General features: G+C 38.4%; 1 protein-coding gene across 7 annotated transcripts in view; it reads right to left on the bottom strand.

Moving 5' to 3' along the window:
• VPS8 (VPS8 subunit of CORVET complex) overlaps positions 1–16,107 on the bottom strand; it is a 253,246-nt gene that overhangs the window by 71,809 nt on the left and 165,330 nt on the right. For 6 of the 7 annotated variants that reach the window (XR_015240159.1, XR_015240160.1, XR_015240161.1 and 3 more), the window contains exons 37-41: positions 15,027–15,116; positions 11,595–11,637; positions 6,555–6,658; positions 831–912; positions 426–508 (exon numbers count right to left, since the gene is read on the bottom strand). Coding sequence is in view for 4 of the 7 variants with exons in the window: in XM_086674896.1 (XP_086531022.1) it covers positions 426–508; positions 831–912; positions 6,555–6,658; positions 11,595–11,637; positions 15,027–15,116 (402 nt within the window). In the remaining 3 variants the exon portion in view is untranslated. The remainder of the gene's footprint in view (positions 1–425; positions 509–830; positions 913–6,554; positions 6,659–11,594; positions 11,638–15,026; positions 15,117–16,107) is intronic. The other variant, XM_086674899.1, reaches the window with a different exon arrangement.

Genomic DNA, 16,107 nt, shown 5'->3' with positions numbered 1-16,107 from the left:
ATGATGAGCTAGAAAATTTAAGTTACAACCAATAATTAGGAAATGCTGATATTAACTTCATTTGTAAGTTATCTTTTTTTTTTAATCTAAAAATCATATTTAGCTGGAAATAAATGGTGATTCTCTCCCAGTTAGCATATGAATAGGAAGCTTGTACATCTGAATCCCAAGATAACAGTGAACATCTGAAGGCTGCACAGCCTAACTGAAGCTCATGGGTGTGTGCCAGGCAAACCTAGCCTCCTGGAGCACCAGGAAAGTTTCAAGGACGTCTGTCCTAAGTTAGATATTTAGCAATGCCAAAAATCAGCTGCATTACTCTAGAGACCCATGTAAACATTAGCTTCATTTGCCTGTTATTTAAACATAACTAAAATATTCATTGAAGTTGATCAACACTGAATCCCGCCCCCCTTTTAACTCACCTGTAAGATTCTTTGCAAGATGGATGGAAGGGCAATAAAAGCTGCCATGCTGTTTAGAACTTGCATGGTCAGAGATCTCAGAGCTGTTACAATAACAAAATGTTAACATTAAGGTTAGTTTAAAATAAGAGGTTTTGGTTTTCCCTATAAGTTAGTGAAAAATAGTGGATTTACCTAGCTTCCTAGAAACTTAGCTAACCGGGGCCAGCTGGATATTTTAAAGTTACTGTTGATAAGTAACAAAGCTACTATTATTCAAGACAAATGACAGAATTGGTGCCATAGAAAAAACTGAATATAAAAGGGGAGATTAATACTACACTATGATTTCATTAAGAAAAACAGTAATGATAATTTTTAGCAGATAATAATTGGCGATGGTGTAGGTGGACTCAATAAACCTACCTTCAGGGTGTAGATGAGGTGCAGCTGAACCAGACAGCTTCTGAGGGGCCATCATTGCCTCCAATAATGGAAACCAGAGTGCCTATAATGTCAGAGGAAACCACAGCGCTCTGTTATTTTTAAGATTAGCATCAGCATAGTGTTTTACAGGTTGAAATGTGCCTCTGACTTACATTTGCTTGCAAAAAAAAATTTTTTTTTAAAGAAAAGATGGAACACTTGACTGGGAAGAGAAAAGACAGTAAGAAACAATGACCATAGCTCAAACAGATGTCTTCACCATGCACCCTGGGAAAATAAAGAAACTGAAGTCAGTAAGTCTAGACCTTGGAACTATAATCTCCTGTGTCTCGGGAGAAGGTAGGTTCAAAGCAGACACGGCAGAGCCTCCAGTCAGGTTCTCGTATACTATGCTTTAAAACCATCACTGACCAAGTCTAAATAACCCTATGTACTGCAGGAGAGAACAGAGAACAGCCCCCTCCACTACCTCATCTCCACCCCCTCCCCCATTTCTCTTTAGCGATGTCAAGCAAGATCGATCAATGAAGGTTATCCAAAAATTTGTTCCCACTCTCAAGCATTATTTTGTATTTCCTTAGTCATCACAGACCAAGAAGTAGAAGTTAACATTATTTCAATTAACATTTCCAACCACATCAGTAGATAGATCATCATTTATTCCTATTATGTTGGGTGCTCTATTAAATGATTTACACAAATTTTTTCATTTCAATCTTGTAACAGCCTTACACCGTAAGCATGACCTTCACTTGAGATAAGAACTGAAATTTAGAAAAGTAATTTGCCAAAGATCACACCGTCAGTAAACTGGTGCTGTGACTCCAAAATCTGTGTTTTCCTAAGCCTTGGGAAAAATCTTTATCATCAAAAATCAAACTAATACATTTCAAAACTTAGACTACGGTTTCTTGTTGGATAATCATTTACAAAAGCTTTATTTAACTCTATGTCTTGGGAGGAACCTATTCCTGCAAACATCTGGGAATCATGAAGAAAGGTCAGAGCAGAACAAGAGTGGTTCTAGGAAGCTCTGTAAATACAGAAGGGAAATGTGTCACCCATTACCTGACACTGTACAAGTCCTATGGCAGTGGAGATATGGGAGCCCCTAAGGCAAAGGAGACAGGCTGAGGGTCCAGCAACTTTCCCACTGGGTGACCTCCCAACTGAAGAGCTCTATTGAAGAGCTAAGATTTTATACTGATGACTTTTCATGCATTCCGGTTCTTAAGATACTGGTTTTAACTTGGTTTTTATTTTATTGAAATTTTAATTTATTTTATCTAGTACTCATGAACTTTTAATCTTGTATTTTATTCTGAGATAGCTTTACTTAGCTTACCTTTTAGTTGCCTATTTTAGCTTGTTTTTATAACCACATCATTTATTTCTGTGTATTTTAATTGTGTAATTTAATTGTATATGGCAAAATTTTTACCTTGTTTTTTATATTTATTATGTTTATAAATTTGGTTTTTAAATTTTCTTATTTAATCCAGACAATTTAGAAGAAATACCTTTGTAAAGATTAGTTGTTTAATGAGTATAAATGGCAGCCTGGGGGGAAGCATGGTTGTAAGAGGTAATAGCCATGAAATGTGTTCACACCCTACTTCCAGGAGTTATTCTTCTTTAACTAAATCTCCACATGAACCATCCCCTGAAAGCAACACAACTAAACTTGAATTCCTTTGTTATGTTATGTAATAAACAGCTTTCTTCTTAGGGAATTATATGCACAACAAAGCCAGATTCTTTATTATATGTGTATCAGGAAAGCCTTGTAAACAGATAAACAAAGGTAGGACAGGTAGAGATTCAACTTGAGAAAGGACAAACAGCCCAACTTCCTGCAGTCTGACTTTTACGTAAATACTCGTAACATTAAATCTTGTGATGACAACTTTTAGAAAAAGATACTACAAACAGTTCATCATTAAACTTTCGAGTACTTCAAATTTTCTAGTTAGTTTAGTGTCTGTGGCAACAGCTTTTGCTCTCTCTCTCCAAAACAAAACAAAAACAAAGCAAAGAGAATCAAGGCAAACAACCATGAAAATCCCCCAAACTTAATGTTTTGGTATCACACAAAATCAGTCTAGCATTTTTCAGGCAATAAAGTAAGAAATTAACATTCAAATATTTTTGTTGTTGTCATAAAACTTGTTCAGAAATGAAGCAGAAACCAATTGTTGGAGAGTGGGGTCATAAAGAGAGTAGTGAGCATGTGTGTGTCCGCACGCGTGTGTGTGTGTGTCTAAGACAAGGATAGACAGACAGACTTTTCTTACAGGCAGCCAGTGAATGGTATAATAATAGTCTTAAAGAATGAAAATTTCAAAGGATAGGAAGAAGTCTAACATCTAGTACCTTTATTAAAACAAATTCCAACTCAGACAAAAAAAAAAAAAGAATAAATTTTCCTTTGGCCACATGAAAGGAAGCATTGTTCCCGTCTGATTAAGAGATACGGAGTTCAAATACAGTCAGAATAATCCCTAGAGTTCTGGAGGCATGGATTTTTATAACTAATTCTACCATTAATACATGTGAATCTGGACATATTTTCAGCTTATGTGAACCTAAACAGCCTTACTTAAAAGACATAATCATCGTTTTTTGCTTAAACTGTCCACGAGAAGTTGCGAGAGTCTCAAATAAGATACTGGAGAGGAGATGGGAGGGTTGAAAAGTGAAAAAGACTTAGAATTAAGTATATATGAACACAGCTTTAAGAATTCTACCCTGGGGCGCCTGGGTGGCGCAGTCGGTTAAGCGTCCGACTTCAGCCAGGTCACGATCTCGCGGTCCGTGAGTTCGAGCCCCGCGTCAGGCTCTGGGCTGATGGCTCGGAGCCTGGAGCCTGTTTCCGATTCTGTGTCTCCCTCTCTCTTTGCCCCTCCCCCGTTCATGCTCTGTCTCTCTGTCCCAAAAATAAATAAACGTTGAAAAAAAAATTTAAAAAAAAAAAAAAAAAAAAAAAAAAGAATTCTACCCTATTATGTTCTCTACCAAAATATAACCATGTCCAAATACAGCCAGCTAACCAAAAGATAAATGAAAATAAAAACTTTAGGAATGGAAAAATCATGGCAAAAAGGACTGGTGTAAAGCTGATCATCCATTTAAAAAAGGTTGAACAATTTGTGGGAATTGTGGATACAGAAAAGAATGTGTTACTAGCCTTAATGAGGTAAAATAACATAACGTATTAAAATTAAGAGGGATGGAGAAGAGAGGTTGGAGCAAGCATGAGTTCGTACAAATTTCCTTACTGGCTTCGCATCACAGATATTATAAAAACTGAAATGTAATTATAAACATAGTAATTCCAATCTATTGCAGTCATTCAGATTTTTTTTAAGCTGTAGTGATCTTTATTAAGAGATAGTATGGTGCCGAAATATTGTTTGAAATTCAGAAAGTCCTCAGTTTTACCTAAGCTTCCTAAATGAGTTGGACACTATATTTATTTATAAAAGCAAGTATTACATGACCCAGTTTTCCTACAATCATGTTAACCTAGGCAGATAAAAAATACCTAGACTGATGGTCACCAAATGATAATGATGGTTATTTCTGGGTGATAGGATTTTATAGGGTAATTTTTTGTCAAATTTTATTTATTTGAGAGAATGAGAGCAGGAACAAAGGAGGAGGAGCAGGAGGGGCAGAGACAGGGAGAGAAAGAGAATCCCAAGCACACTCAGCACTACCAGCACAGAGGCTTACACAGGGCTCGAACCCACGAACCGTGAGATCATGACCAGAGCCCAAACCAAGAGTCAGACACTGAACCAATGGAGCCACTGAGGTACTCTTATAGGGTAATTAAAAAAAAAACATTCTTCTATGTAACTTTCTGGATTGCAGGATTTTTAAAAATGATAACTACTGGGGCTCCTGGGTGGCTCAGTTGGTTGAGTGTCCAGTTGCTGTTTTGGCTCAGGTCATGATCTCAGTTTGTGAGTTCGAGCTCCACATTGGGCTCTATGTTGACAGTGTGGAACCTGCTTGGAATTCTCTCTCTCCTCTCTCTCTGTCTCTCCCCTGCTTGCACACAAGCACTCTCTTGCTCTCTCTCAAAATAAATAAACCCTAAAAAAAATGATGAATATGTATCATATCACATAAAAAATTTTTTTAATAAAGAAACAAAAATCACATCTATTATGTAAATGTGTTTGCTATACACATTTATCTTCTAAAAGGTTTTCAAAATTTATGGCCTAATTAAAAAATCCTCAACAAAAATGTAAAGCAGAAATTTACCCAACAGATAAGAACAGAAAACAAAAATAAGTTTATTACTTTCGTTGTAACATGTATGGCTAAACATACATAACAAATTTCTCCTACTTCCCATTTCGGAAAGCCAGTAAGAGAAAGGGGCTAGGTGGTGTCAAGACAGAGGCTGCAGCCTGGAGAGGCAGGCACAGAGGAGTCACGATGCCATATCACACTGTAACTTAACTTCCTTTTTAAATTTATCTTTAATGTTTTTATTTATTTTTGAGACAGAGGGAGACAGAGCATGAGCAGGGGAGGGGCAGAGAGGGAGGGAGGCACAGAATCCGAAGCAGGCTCCAGGCTCTGAGCTGTCAGCCCAGGGCCCAAGGTGGGGCTCCAACTCCCGGACTGTGAGATCATGACCTGAGCTGAAGTCGGACGCTTAACCGACTGAGCCACCCAGGCGCCCCAACACTGTAACTTAACTTCTTTTTTTTTTTTTTTTTCAACAATTATTTATTTTTTTTTGGGACAGAGAGAGACAGAGCATGAACGGGGGAGGGGCAGAGAGAGAGAGGGAGACACAGAATCGGAAACAGGCTCCAGGCTCCGAGCCATCAGCCCAGAGCCCGACGCGGGGCTCGAACTCCCGGACCGCGAGATCGTGACCTGGCTGAGGTCGGACGCTTAACCGACTGCGCCACCCAGGCGCCCCATGTAACTTAACTTCTTAAAACTGAAGCAGAATTTGGCTGTCAAGTCACATCTCGCCCCCTTAGTTTCTGCTTCGCTGCTCTAACTCCCACCTGCACCAGGTGCTCAACTCTACCTCCTTCCGTTTCGTGCTCTTCCTTGTGGCAGTCTGAATCTGTTACAGCAATGGTTCCAGTCTTGGCTATACAGTGCAATCATGTGGGAAGCTTTAAAACACACTGACAACTGGGTCCCAATCCAGAGACTTTAATTTACTTGATCTGGGGTGCAGCCTCAGTGCTGGGATTTTTCAAAGCTCCCCAAGTCACTATAATGTGCAGCCAAGGCTGAGAAACCATATCGCAGCCTTCTCTGACCTTTTCCAGCTCTGTGTCCCTGGAGGGGTTCCCTCCAGTTCCTCATGCTCACTTTCCTCCACAGGGGATAGAAGAGATGATAAATGAGGACACGTCCAACAGTATCACTACACAGAATACACAAAATCTCAGTCCAAAGAGAACAAGGACATCTCGTATTCATGCACCTAAATTCTGCAGCACAGCCAGATCTAGGAACATAAAGCTTTTTGTGAGAACAAAGAGGACAGACACTCCTCATAATAACTTTAGGAGGCTTGTACTCCTGGGAGCACTAAACAGTGATTAAAATCCAGCTGAATTAAACTCAGGTGGCTCAGAGGGCAGGGAAAAGAGAATTAATTCCGGGTTTCAGACCAAAACAGACTTTTTAAATATGCCTAAGTAGTCATTCTCCTACCTCTCTTTGCTGCTGGTTCAAATTATGTGAATTCCTCTGGCAAAGGGCAATTGTCTCTACCATGGTATCTTCAACATCCTTCAATGAAAGGTCCTCTTTGGCCTCTAGATTCAGAAAAATTGTTAACAATACTTAAGGATACATTACTGATAATCTCAGAGCTTCTGGAAAAAATTAAACTATTTTTTCTTTGCAGAGCCCTAGTTTTCCATTATATAATTCTTATATAATACCATTCTTCCATAAGAATGATACCAAGGCTTAGATTAAACAACAGACAATTTAGCATAAGAGGAGTTTTCCATGTAAACATCTGACATTCACAGCACATATAAAGCACATCATACTTAACATTTTAATATGTTTTGGCTATGTTAAAGTCCCAATCCTCTGTTTGTGGGTTAGTTAGTGGAAAGGTTACTTTTCACCTTTCTTGCTCTACCATTTCTTTTTCCATTTGTTTGTTTGTTTGTTTATTTCTTCATTCTGAGAGAGAGAGAGCATGTGTGTGTGAGCGGGGAAGGGGTATTGGGTGAGGGAGAAAGAGAATCCCAAGCAGGCTCTGTGCTGGTGGCATGTGACACGCCAACGTGGGGCTCGAACGCACGAACCATGAGATCATGACCTGAGCAGAAGTCAAGAGTCTGACGCTTAACCGACTGAGCCAGTCAGGTGCCCCTTCCATTTCTTAAGTGTAGGTTTAATATCTTAGGCCCTTTCCTTTTCATTTTTCAATAATTCCTCCCCTCCTATGGTTTCGACTCTTAGGTTCTTGCTAATAAATAAGTTTATTTATTCATTTTGAAAGAGAGAGAGAGAGCGCATGCGCGCATGAGCAAAGGAGGGGCAAAGAGAGAGGGAAGAGAGAGGGGAGAGAGAGAATCCTAAGAGGCTCCGCACTGATGTGCAGAGCCCCAAACGGGGCTTGAACTCACAAACTCTGAGATCATGACTTGAGCCGAAATCAAGAGTCAAACGCTTAACTGACTGAGCCACCTAGATGCCCCACTAATAACTTCTGAACATACACCTCCAGCCCTTATTCTTTTCATAATCTGCAGGGTGAATTTTTGACAGACTCTGTCAGACTCTGCTTAATCGATGACTACAAGCACCTTGAACTTGTATGTGCAAAACCCAACCCATTTTTCCCACCTCAAATCTTCTCCTCCCCCTTCCCAAACTAAGTTAATGAAACCATCACCTCTAAGTCAGTTTATAAATCTCCGTCATCTCTGATGGCCCACCCCCCTTCACCCACATGTCCAACTAAATTGCCACTTTTGCTGATTTTACTTTTGTGCCCTCACATGCCATGACTTCTGCCCTGTGGCTCTCTTCATCTCACGTTCACAACTGCAACAGCTTCTTAATTAAACTTCTGACTTCCAAATCTTGCTTCCCTCATTCTCCTTTATACTGTCACAAACACATCAGTTCTATCCACAAAAATCATTAAAGACTTCCAAGTTTTAAAAACAGAACATAAATAAACCTCTGACCCTAACTAAACATAGTTAACAGTCTGGCTCAGGTTCTCGCCCTCTGTGCTCTTAGGTCACTGCACCAGGTCTTACTCCTGAGGTTCCTGACCAGGCACTTTCATAATGATGTGCTCCTTAGCCCAGATGCTTTTTCCTTGCTTTTCCCAATCAAACTTCTATTCACCATTCCAGTCTTACTTGACAGGTCATGTCTTTCACAAACTATCTTTGATTCATCAGTTTCAAACCATTCCCTAAGTTTCCACAATCCTTTGCCACTCTCACTGTACCTCTTTTATAATACTTGATTCTTCTAGCATTTGATGTTTTCATTTACCTGTCTCTTTCACAAGATGCTAATTCTTTGGATGACGGCTATGTTAGCCATCTGTGTATAATCCACAGGAACTAGCACAATGTCTTGCAATTAGCAGAACCTCCCAAATTCTTAAGTATCTAGAAAAATATTAAATCTGAAAGTAAATAGTGGACATGAGACCATTACTGAGAAATTTATTGCTTCTTGCAGTGATTTTAGGGAAATCATTGCAGTGATTTTAGGGAAACATTCTTCTTACTTTTCCCTCAATCTTTCATGTAATGTCTGCAAAAATTATTAACAAGGAAAATATCATAAATGCAATAAATCTCACATAATCTGACTGAACAGAGATTGACAGTACAAAAATAATTATTAAATGTTTAGCTGAACTAAATATGGAAAAATCACTCAATTGTATGCTGAGGTTCCAAAAAGATTCAGTATAATAGCAAATGACCCCAGTACAACACAGACCCTAAAACCTAGGATCTAACCATAAAGAATATAGATAAATAAGTAATTTATAAAGAATTAGGGTAAACGTGTTTAAGGAAATGTGTGGGCCACGGGCTCCAAGAGAAGTGCTGATTGTTAAATACACAGGACAATCTAAAAATCGCCTATCAAATGAACTTTGGAAGAGTTATTTTGAAAATGTCAAGTGATGTGAAAACATATAATCCAATTCAAAAGTGGGCAAAGAACTTGAGTAAACATTTCTCTGAAGATACACAAATAACCAATATGCACATGAAAAGGTGAAAGGGTGGACCTATGCCGGCCGACTCCATCTTGTTCTGTGTCCTCCACCTTGAGTGACTATGTCCCCTATGTGCCCCCTTTCCGGGAAAATCGCAGAAACCTCAGACCACGCCTCCTCCCCTTGAGTAACCTCCGCTCACCCGTTAAAACTTCCCGATCAAAACATGCCCGGTGACCTGCGTAACAGGACTCCGACCCTTCCCCAGCCAATTGGCTGAGGCCACGACCCTTCCCCAGCTGATCGGCTGAGGCCACAGCCATTACCTCACCAACTGCCCCTAGACTCCTATAAAACCTTTGTGCTTTTGAAACTCGCTCTCCCTCTCCGGTATCTCACCGCTGCGTCGGTGCAGGTAGGGGATTGAGCTCAAACTAGCTCCAATAAAGGCTCTTTGCTTTTGCATCCGACTCGGCTCCCTGGTGGTCTTTGGGGATCACGAATTCTGGGCATAACAAAGGCACTCTACATTACTACTCAACAGGGAAATACGAATGAAAACCACAATAAACTACTACTTCACACACGAGGATAGCTACTATTTTTTTTTTTAATTTTTTTTTCAACGTTTTTTTATTTATTTTTGGGACAGAGAGAAACAGAGCATGAACGGGGGAGGGGCAGAGAGAGAGGGAGACACAGCATCGGAAACAGGCTCCAGGCTCCGAGCCATCAGCCCAGAGCCTGACGCGGGGCTCGAACTCACAGACCGCGAGATCGTGACCTGGCTGAAGTCGGACGCTTAACCGACTGCGCCACCCAGGCGCCCCAAGGATAGCTACTATTAAAGAAAACAGAGGGGTGCCTGGGTGACTCAGTCGGTTAAGCATCCAACTCTTGATAGAGGCTGAGGTCATGATCTCATGGTTTTGCAACAGAGCCCATATGTGGCTCTGTGCTGACAGCATGGAGCCTGTTTGGGATTCTCTCTCTTCCTCTCTCTCTGCCCCTCCCCCACATGCATTCTCTCTCTCTCAGAATAAATAAACTTAAAAAAAAAAAAAGAAAACAGCAAGTGTTGGTGGGGACTTAAATAAACTGGAACCCTGTGTATTGCTGATGGGAATGTAAAAATGATGCAGCCACTGTAGAAAAAAGCAACCCAACTGTTGCTCAAAAATTAGAAATAGAATCACCATTTAATCCAGCAATTCCACTTCTGGGTGTATACCCGGAAGAAATGAAAGCAGTGTTTCAAAAAGATACTTGTACACCCATGTTCACCGAATTATTATTCACAATGGCCAAAAGGTGGAAGCAACTTAAGTGTCCACTGACAGACAAAAGGATACAAAATGCAGTTGGTATATACATGAAACGAAATATCATTCAGCCTTAAAAAGGAATGAAATTCTGACATGTGCTAAAACATGGGTAAATTGTGAAGACATTATGCTAGGCCAGTAAGCCAGACTTAGAAAAGGATAAATGTTGTATAATTCTACTTTTATAAGATACCTCATCAAACTCACAGAGTGAGAAAGTAGAATGGTAGGTGCCAGAGACTGACTGGGGGGGGGGGGGGGGGGGCGCGGGGCAGGGAACGGGAGTAATTGTCTAATGGATACAAAATTTCAGTTTGGGAAGCTGAAAAACTTCTGGAGATTGATGGTGAGGATGGTTGCACAACACTGTGAATGTACATTTACAAATGATTAAGATGGTAAATTTTGTGCTATGAATTTTACCACAATTAAAAAAAAATAAATCTAGTTTCTAAAATGTCTAGGAATACAGGGGCTCCTGGGTGGCTCAGTTGGCTAAGCATCGAACTTTTGATTTTGGCTCAGGTCATGATCTCACAGTTCGTTGAGTTCAAGCCCTGCATCAGACTCTGCCGAGCCTGCTTGGGATTCTCTCCCTTCCTCCCTCTCTACCCCTCCCCCACTTGCACACTCTCGCTTTCTCTCTCAAAAGAAATAAACATTTTTTAAAAACCCACTCAAGTGTCTAGGAAAATAATGGGAATTTTGTATCTATCTGTGACAAGGCCATTTAACATTCCATACTGTCAAGTTTTACTGCTTTGTGCTAAAAATTACATAAATTCAGTGCAGAAAACACTGGCTATTCCTCATTAGAAGCTCTGATTTGCGATTGCTTAGCATATTACAGTAATATTTAGGTATATTAGTAATATTTTGTAATATTTAGGTATTACAGTAATATTTAGTTATGCATCTTATTTATATATAACTAAAAATTGGCAGAGAAATATAATCAAAAAAACAATACCAGTGAAAAGTGCCTACTTTTCTGTACCCTGAACTCCACTGATGGCACCACAAAGCCACAATGGTTTACATGATTTCCTATTAGGAGCTCTTGAAAACAAGCTAAAATTGGGATCAATGTTCAAGTATTTATGCGGATCAACGTAATTATTAGTCAATAAATGCAGTTTGTTAGACAACATCTTTTAAAACATGGGGTCCATGGGAAGAAATAATTGTAAATTATACTCAGGAACTTACTTTCATCTTGATGTGTTATCTCCTGAAGTTTGCTTTGTAGTCTCTAGGAGGTAAAAACACAAAACAAAAACACAGGAGGTAAGAGGAACACTGTTACCAAATCCACAAATATTTGAACTACATATTTTACAAGAAAAAACCTAAAGAAACAACAAGGTTATAAAGAATGACCCTTACTGTCATTCAGAAGAGAATTCTTGTGTATATAGAAAGCAGAGCTAGCAGTACTGAAGGGGACCCAAAATATCAAGTGTCACTTAATCTGCCCCGCTCTGCTTCTGTTGTACCACCATATAGTCATCAATGACATTCTCTAGCAGGGTAATTAGGAGTAGGATTTATCCAAGCTTTGTATAAGGGAATAGAATTCACACTGGGCTATGAGAAAAAGGGGTGAGAGGGAATAAGAAAGAACATACAAGACTGTCTGCACAGCAGAGGGCACAGCCTTGAGTGTGGCACCTCTAAATATGCAATTGCAGTGTCCACTGCTCTAACCGAATACTAGGATCCTCAGAAAGCATTAACTGATATTCCAGCATTACTGATATTCCAGATATTACTATACACTGAGAGTGACCTTTAATATATCCCTCCTACTCCAAATTTGCTCTTTTTCTTGAGGTCCCTTATAGGCTAAAAATCATACAACTGTCATCAACCACTTCCTCTTATTTCCTCCATACTATATTCAAAGATCAAAAGTTCTCAAATCCAATCCTCTTCCCACTCCACCACCACCACCACTGCCTCCAGCTCAAGCCTCACAGATTCACACCCACACTACACAGCTTCCCAAGTGCTCTCTGCTTCCTCCCTAAGATGAACCTCCCCCTTTTCTACCTGCCCCTCAGTCTCCTACCTAACCAGAGCAGTCTTAATGAAACAACATTGTATCAGTTCCTTCGCTTATAAACTTTTAGTTGATCTTGTGTGAACAACAGAGTCTGTCCTAATTCTTTAGGGTGTCCTACAAAATCTTCCCAGATCTGCACCCAGCCTTTGCTTCTAGCCTGCCAATACATGGATAGTGGAGCCCTAGTAAAATGCTGGCTGCTCTCCCAGTCTTTCGTATTTCTTTGTACTCCTATGCTTTTGTAAATAATGGTGTTATTCCCTTCAAGGATATACTGCCTTTCTTTCCCCCATCCGTGCCAGGAATACTTTTAACTATCCTTTAAAACTAGATTCACGATATCTTCAACAAATAGACGACAAGGAAAAAAGAGATGTAGGGATAACTTCTACATTAAAAGAGGTTGAGAGCTTACACAAAACCTCTGTGGAATATTCTTCCTGGCCTGTTTTATGATTACACAGCTAGAGAAAAACTAGAAGCCAATAAAGAAATTCTTTTTTTTTTCCTTGCTCTAAACATCTTTTTTAACTTAAATTCAAGTTAGTTAACATGTAGTGTAGTAATGGTTTTAGGACTAGAATTTAGTGATTCATCACTTCCATATAATCTGACCTGTCAGATGCCGTTTAGTTTTGTTGATTGCTTCCTTCACTGTGCAGAAGCTTTTTATCTTGATGGGGTCCCAATAGTTCATTTTTGCTTTTGTTTCCCTTGCCTCCTGAAATATGTCTAGTAAGAGGTATAGTCACATTTTTGCTGCAGCTAAGGTCAAAGAGGCTGCTGCCTGTATTCTTCTCTAGGATTTTGATGGTTTCCTGTCTCACATTTAGGTCTTTCATTCATTTTGAATTTACTTTTGTGTATGGTGTAAGAAAGTGGTCCAGTTCCACTCCTCTGCATGTTGCTGCATGTATGCTGGATACACATACATACATATATAGGAAGAGAGGATATCCCTAAATCTATTCCTTAGCTAGATAACAGTATTTAAAAAACTGATACAATACTTCACACTTATTAGAATGGCTACCAACAAGAAAACAGAGAAAAGCAAGTGTTGGAGAAAATGTAAAGAAATTAAAAGCCTTTGTGCGTTTCTGATGAGAATGTAAAATGGTGTAGCCACTATGGAAAGCAGTATGGCAATTCTTTAAAAATTAAAAATAGTATTTTCATTTAATTCAGTAATTCCATTCTGGTTGTATGCCCAGAATAAATGAAAGCAGAGTCTTGAAAAGATGTTTGTACACCCATGTTCATGGCAGAATTATTCACAAAGTTTGAAAGGCAGAAGCAACCCAAGTGTCTACCAACAGATGAATGAACAAAATTTGGTATATACATAAAATGGAGTACTATCCAGCCTTAAAACTGAATGAAATTCTGGCACATACTACAACATGGGTAAATCTTTAAGACTTTATCATTAATGTATACAAAAAGGCAAATACTGTGTGATTTCATGTATGTGAGGTAGAGTAGTCAAATTCATGGAGTCATAAAGAATGGGGGCTGCCAGGGGATGTGGGGAGGGAGGAATGGGAGATTACCATTTAATGGGTATAGTTTCAGTTTGGGAAGTTGAAAAAGTTCTGGAGAGGGATATTGGTGACGATTGCACAAAAATGTGACTACACTTAATACCACCAAAATGATAAGTTTTTATTGTAGGTATAACAATTTTAAAAATGGATAAAAATTTTTGTGAAAAACTGACAGAACATCAACTGTTGGTGAGAATTAGCAACCCAAACTCTTATATATTATTGGAGGGGATGTAAAATGGAATAACCACTTTGGAAAGAGGTCTGGTAATATTTTATAGACCTAAAACCTAGACCTATCCTATGACCTAGGGATTCCAGTCCTTGGTACTGACATTTTCCTGTGAAAATGACAATATTTGTGTACAAAAGTGATCGTAGTAGCTTTACTCTTAATAGCCAAAAACTAGAAATAGCCCAGGTGTCAATCATCAAGAGACTGAATGAATAGTAGTATATTCGTACAATACCATTCAGCAATAAAAGAAACAGACTACTGATACATCTCAAAAATATGGTGAAAGGAGAATTATACAAGACTACTAAGGGAGGAACCCATGAATGCATGAATGCATAAAATAGGTAAAACTAATTCACAGTGAAAAAAAAAGATCAGAAAAATGATGATCTGTGGGGGGACAAAAGTGGGAATGCGTATGAAGAGGCATGAAGGAACTTTCTCTGATGAAGCTAATGTTCTCTACCTTGTTAGGGACTAGGGACATAGGTGTATGCATTTGTCACAACTCAGTACATGACACATTTAAGACTTGTGCACTTTATTGTATATAAATTTCACCTTAAAAGTATACCAGAAAGAAATGTTCTACCCAACGACTAAACTCTAGTCATGATAAAAATAGTGGTAAGATGCAATACTGTCTGCAACTTACTTTGACACACAAGAAATGAAGATGGACTGATGAAAACTTACACAATGCTACAGGTCAATTATATCTCAATAAAAAGACAGATTGATGAATGGAGGCGTGGACAGAAAATGACAAAGCAAATATAGTAAAATATTACCTTTAGCATTATTAAGAAGGCCCCATGAATATCTCCTTTTTTTTCTAATAGATAGGCAGTGACTTCATGAAGTTGATACTTCTGGGTAATCTAGGAAAGAAGAAATGATAAGGATTTTTGTTCACAAATTTTGATTGTGGAGAGGATCCTACTAAAGATGAAAACAATATGACAGTAAATAATGAATTCATACCTCAGTAGTACATTACTTTCCAGTGTAATATGAAATATTGGACTTTCTAGTGTTAGAAGATGCCCATCTTGGCAGTTCTAACTAAACCATGTTCATTCACTTTTTTCTTCACTATTGTTTAATTTAAAGTTTTCATTTACCTGACTGAGTATATCCACTGGAAAAAAGGTAACACATATGTATAAGTGAGATCTTAATAAGAATCAATAAACTAAAAGTTTCTAATTAGTAAAAAAGAAATACCAAGTAAACTAAGAAGATAAATGAAAGATATTAAGTGCAGAAAATAATGCTATGGGAAAGAAACAACAGAGAAACAATACAGAGTTTCAACAAACCCCAAAATAGTCTTTGAAAAGACTAATAAAGTAGAATAAAACTTTCTTAGCAGCAAAAAAAAACAAAAAACAAAAAACAAAAAACTTTCTTAGCAGCAAGAACAGAGAGGCACAAATAACATTATTAGCATATAAACAGGTTCAAAGGAGAAAAGTGTGATCATCTCAATAAATGCAGGAAAAAGTATTTGATAAAATGCAGTACCCATTCTTAGCAAAAACAAAACACTCTTATCTAAACTGAGAAATGAACTCTTAATTTATTAAAAATTATCTATCAAAATCCTAAAATAAACACCATATTTAATGTAAAATGTTAGACCCATTCCCTTTAAAATCAGAAACAAGGCAAGATTGCATACTATCACTGTTTCTAAATAATATCCTGGAGCTCTTAGACATCTGGTAAGAAAACAGTGTAAATGTAAAAAAAATTTTTTTTAAAAAGAAAAGAAAGAAAAGCTAAAGACAAGAAAAACTACCATTATTCTTGAAAAATAGTATTGTCATTAAAAAAATCTATAAACTATTTAAGTGAAGAAAGAATTCA

The sequence above is a fragment of the Puma concolor genome, chromosome C2 (assembly GCF_028749965.1).
Source record: "Puma concolor isolate L17-30 chromosome C2, mPumCon1.1.hap2, whole genome shotgun sequence".
NCBI classification, from domain to species: Eukaryota; Metazoa; Chordata; class Mammalia; order Carnivora; family Felidae; genus Puma; species Puma concolor.
The sequence above is the reverse complement of the archived record's forward strand: the minus strand, read 5'-3'. Positions and strand labels throughout refer to the sequence as shown.